Source organism: Cynara cardunculus (genome assembly GCF_001531365.2).
Source record: "Cynara cardunculus var. scolymus isolate 2C chromosome LG 3, CcrdV1, whole genome shotgun sequence".
NCBI classification, from domain to species: domain Eukaryota; kingdom Viridiplantae; phylum Streptophyta; class Magnoliopsida; order Asterales; family Asteraceae; genus Cynara; species Cynara cardunculus.
In genome coordinates this window covers 31948472-31952959 of record NC_037530.1, presented here as the reverse complement: position 1 = coordinate 31952959, position 4488 = coordinate 31948472, and the positions used below count along the sequence as shown (strand labels likewise).

General features: G+C 36.0%; 1 protein-coding gene across 1 annotated transcript; it reads right to left on the bottom strand.

The window, feature by feature from the left end:
- Positions 1 to 611: 611 nt before the first annotated feature.
- On the bottom strand, positions 612 to 1685 carry LOC112509155 (cytosolic sulfotransferase 5-like). Its single transcript, XM_025114013.1, has one exon. It carries the CDS (start codon positions 1683 to 1685, stop codon positions 612 to 614), a length of 1074 nt encoding a protein of 357 aa, XP_024969781.1.
- Positions 1686 to 4488: the final 2803 nt, after the last annotated feature.

Genomic DNA, 4488 nt, shown 5'->3' with positions numbered 1-4488 from the left:
TTTTACGAAATCAACCAAACAAAAAAATTGATCATTCCATTTCCCTTGAAATCTTAGGCAACATAGAAACAATAATATATGTTGCCTAAATAAATTGAGTTGAATTTATAATATTTACCTTAGGCAACATAGAAATAGGAATATATGTTGTCTAAGTAAACTTTGTTGGATTTATGTTTTTACCTTAGGCAACATAGTATATGAATATTTGTTGATTAAGTAAACTTTGATGGATTTAAAAAAAATATGAGTAGCCAACATTGAACTAAGGCAACGTAGGCTAATATGTTGCCTAGGATACATGGAGGCAACATAGAATCATTTATATGTTGCCTAAGGTCACACTTAGGCAACATAGAACCATATGTTGCATTAGAGGAAACTTAGGCAACATATAATAGCCTTTGTTGTCTTAGCGTATCTTAAGCAACATATGTAATTTACATTTGTTGTCTAAGACAACATTTGGTGTAGTGATATATATATATATATAGGGTTGGGTTCACGTAAGACCAAAGGTTTTTTTTATGAGATCCGTAAAACTAATTTATATTCATTGATTAACTTTATAATATTTAAACAATTTGAATACATGGAATAAATCTAAGAGTTTAAATGAGAGTTTTGGTGGCACCCATAATCAACCCTGAACCCTTCAACCTGTTAATGGTGATCGTATCAATCCGGTTTTTCATCTCCTCCGTCAAGTAATTCTCCCAATCTCCCACCTTCCCTTTCCTGAAAAACTCCCGATTCTCCACCACCACCTTCGCCGTAAACTTCTGACCACCGCCACCGCCCTTATTCACCTCCAGATTACTCAAATTCTCGAAGCTACACAGCTTCACTATCTCTTCCACCACCCCTTTCTTCTCTTCCTCCTCCGTGAACGGCGTTCCCATGAACGCCGCCAGTTTCTTCAGCTCCACCGTCGGTTCCCTCTTCATATCCTCATACTTGAGAAACAAGATCTTCTCCGGTGATTCTTGGCTTGCTTTCCAGTACCCCAACACGTGGTCCCAAAAAGGTCCGTATTCCGAAACCCCATTGCAGAACAACTCAAAAGCTTCGTTAAACGAGATGGGTGGCAGTTCTTTCGACCTAAGCTTTCTCATAAAATGCCACTTCGAAATGAGTGCGTCTTTCGGGTCCCTACACACGTACACAAACTTGCATGTCGACGCCGGAGATGTCATCGACGTCGGTAACGAGCTGTGAGCGTTGTGGGTGGCAAAGAGTCGAGGAGCAGGGAGATGGTCGAAGTTGGTTATGGGGTGGTCAAGAAAAATATGGGTGTCAAGGAAGGGGAAAACACTCTGGGGGCCAGTACGAAGGAGAGGGTGGTCGGAAAAGTTGTAACGCTGGCGGTTGACGGTGGCGAACATGAGAGCTTTGAGCCAGGTGGTTCCACACTTCATGAAAGCCGCGAGGAAGATATCGGTGGGTTGGGGATGGAAGTGATCTCCGATCAACAACTGGCCTCTGATCACTTCACGGCTGGCCCAAAAGCCTTTATAACGAAAGATGTATTGGCTTCTCCAGCCTTTGTTTTTGGGAAGAGTTGCAATCATGGCGTCGAGCTTTTGATCATAGGCTTCTTGTTCTTCTGTTTGGATTTGGTTATCGCCATTAATGGGTTTGGGGTTGTAGCATGCATCGTGGTCGGGAAGAAGGTAAGTGGCCATGGATTCTGGTGGCTATAAAGATGGATGGATGGATGGATGGATGGATACAAGGAAAACTTCAACTGTAAACCTTCTCTTATAGCAACTTCATGTTTTTTATTTTATTCTTTAATTATTGATATTATTATTATAAAACATATGCGAATAGTATATATTGTTAATAATTGTTAATAAATGTAAAGCATTTTCATATCACAAATTAGGTTTACAGGAATTCAAATATGTTTAAATATTATTAGAATGGTATATATGCAATACAGTGAGATACATCTTGATTTTAACGTTTCGTTTTATATATTGGGTCTATCGATGTTATAATGCAATTTTGAAAAAAAAAATGTTTTTATTTTTAAATGAAATATAAATTTGAATATATTATAAAATTTTGAAAAAGATAAGCGACATTATTATTAAATTAACTATTTAAAAGTTTTCGTTTTTGTGTAATTTCTTTAATTCAATTTCTAGTTTAAAAAGGAACTAGTTTAATGTTTTGTTTAGTAAAATAATTTTTTAAGATAATAATTAAGTATTCTGTTATAACTTAATGATTATCTTAATTATATTTTAGATTTTTTATATTTAAAATGATGTTTATCATGTATTTGATTATGTTTATCTGCAGTTAGTTACACGAATTCAAATATGGAGCTTTAATAAGATGTACTCATGCACATTCTATTTGTAATCTTAAATTTAAGTAATATATACAAAAATAAACAGTACTTTATGCATAAAAAATTGTTTTTAAGAGTTTTGTCAAATGTTTTATAATATAGTATAGATAATAGTGTATAAACGACTTACGTTTATAAAGACAAGTTACAAATTGACCACCAACAGCCCGTAACTTCGTGCTCGATCTGGATTTCGTTTGAATATATGGCTTCTTCTTCGTTCAACATATTGGTTTTCAATCTCTGACCGCCCCGTGTTTTTGTCGTTGAGTTGTAAAATATAACCTACAAGGTCTGATCGTCGCTTCTAATCAGCGGGGTTTTTTTTTTGGGTTTACCTAGCATGATCTTTTTGGGTTTTATCGAGCATTGTTTTTTTTGGGTGGGTGTTCTTTATTGTCGCTTCCAATCAAGGTCCGATATAGGTTGGAACAACTTGTTGGGAGTAATGATGATTTCAAAGTTTTAAATTTTTTCTTTGTTTACGTTTAATTATCTCCTTGTTTTTAGCGAGCTTTCTGTTTTGTTTGACCTAGTACTTAGCTAGATTTAGTCTATAGAGGTACTCTATTTTTCAGCTTTTCTGTTTCTTGTACTGGCTAAGCCAAGTCTATTGCTTTAATTATCAAGTACTTTGCAATTTGCAGTACCTGCAAACCTTGTTTTTACTTTGATCAACATATGGTATTAGAGCAAAACTGAAGGATCTGGTTTGGGAAGGATATACAGGAAAGAAAACACGAGAGGCAGTATTAAAGGGAATACAACAGAGATGGTTGAAAGCAGTAGCAACAACAAGTTTGTTCAACCTTCCATTCCAAAGTTTGATGGCTTCTACGAACATTGGGCAAAGTTAATGGAGAACTTTCTGTGGTCCAAAGAATATGGGAGTATGATTGAAGAAGGAATTAATGCTACTCCAAATTCCAAAAGGAAGAGAGCCAACTGAGGCAGAAGCAAAGGTCATCGTAGAACAACTGAAGGGCATGAGAGTGAAGAATTATCTCTATCAAACAATCGATAAATAAATCGTGGAGACGATTCTGAATGACGACACTTCAAAGCAGATCTGGGACCATGGGGCTGGAGTGAGGATGAACAAGTTAGTGTTAGCTTTTTTTTAATTTGTAAATTTACCTGATGTCTAGGTTGCAGGTTAAATTTTTTTAGTAATAAGGATGTATCTAACAAGTCTTAGAAAGTTTAAGGAGTTATTTAACAGATTTTGGAATGTCTAAAAACCTATTTGTTCCAAAAAATTGTCCAATGACTTAATCATTCCAAACACTAAACTCCATTAGTTTCTTTTATATATTTTTCCCTTATAAAAACATGATAATTCAGTAAACCTATATAAGTACAATCACATGTGATTGCAGATGATAATGATAATACTCATGTCGTAACAATCAACATCACATGTGATGCTTATAATATATTTAACTAGTCAAAATATTTTTGTATAGGAACTGAGAGATCTTTACACAAGTTAACACATAATCACATATGATTACATTCATGTCTAATGTATCCTCTTCATGTATCAATGACCTAGATGATGCAATCATATGCTTAGTTGATAACCGGTCCAAGTACAAGTCAGAAAACACTTAGGGCCTGTTTACTTGTGGCTTAATGAGCTTACCGGATAAACGGGCTTATTCGCACAGTCATTTTAGGCTGTTTACTTCGAGCTTATTCGCCCAGACAGGGGCTTATTCGCACAGACCAATACCATCACTTGTCCACATTAAGCCAACAAAAAGACCTGCCTACCCTTGTAATAGAAAACCCACGCTCTCTTTTCTCCTTCGACAGGTTCGCTCCTTCTCCTCCAAAACCCTAATCGGCCGATTTTGCTGCTCATATTGCTTCCGATTTTGCTGCTCGTTATCCAATCTTCTCTTCTCCAAAGGTAACTCTTCTCCTTATCTATAGATTATGTTCGATTTTGCTGCTCGTTGATGCTCGATTCGCTCTTAATCTGTTGATGCTCGATTCGCTCGATTCGCTCTTATCTGTTGATGCTCGATTCGCTCTTATGTTCGATTTTGTATGCTCGGTTTGCTGCTCGGTTTGTTTAGTTTGTTTAGGTTTTCGTTTTTCTTTTTCTTTAGTACAGTGGT

Coding starts and splice junctions, on each gene's coding strand:
- LOC112509155 (XM_025114013.1), bottom strand. CDS start 1,685: ATGGCCACTTACCTTCTTCCCGACCACGATGCATGCTACAACCCCAAA.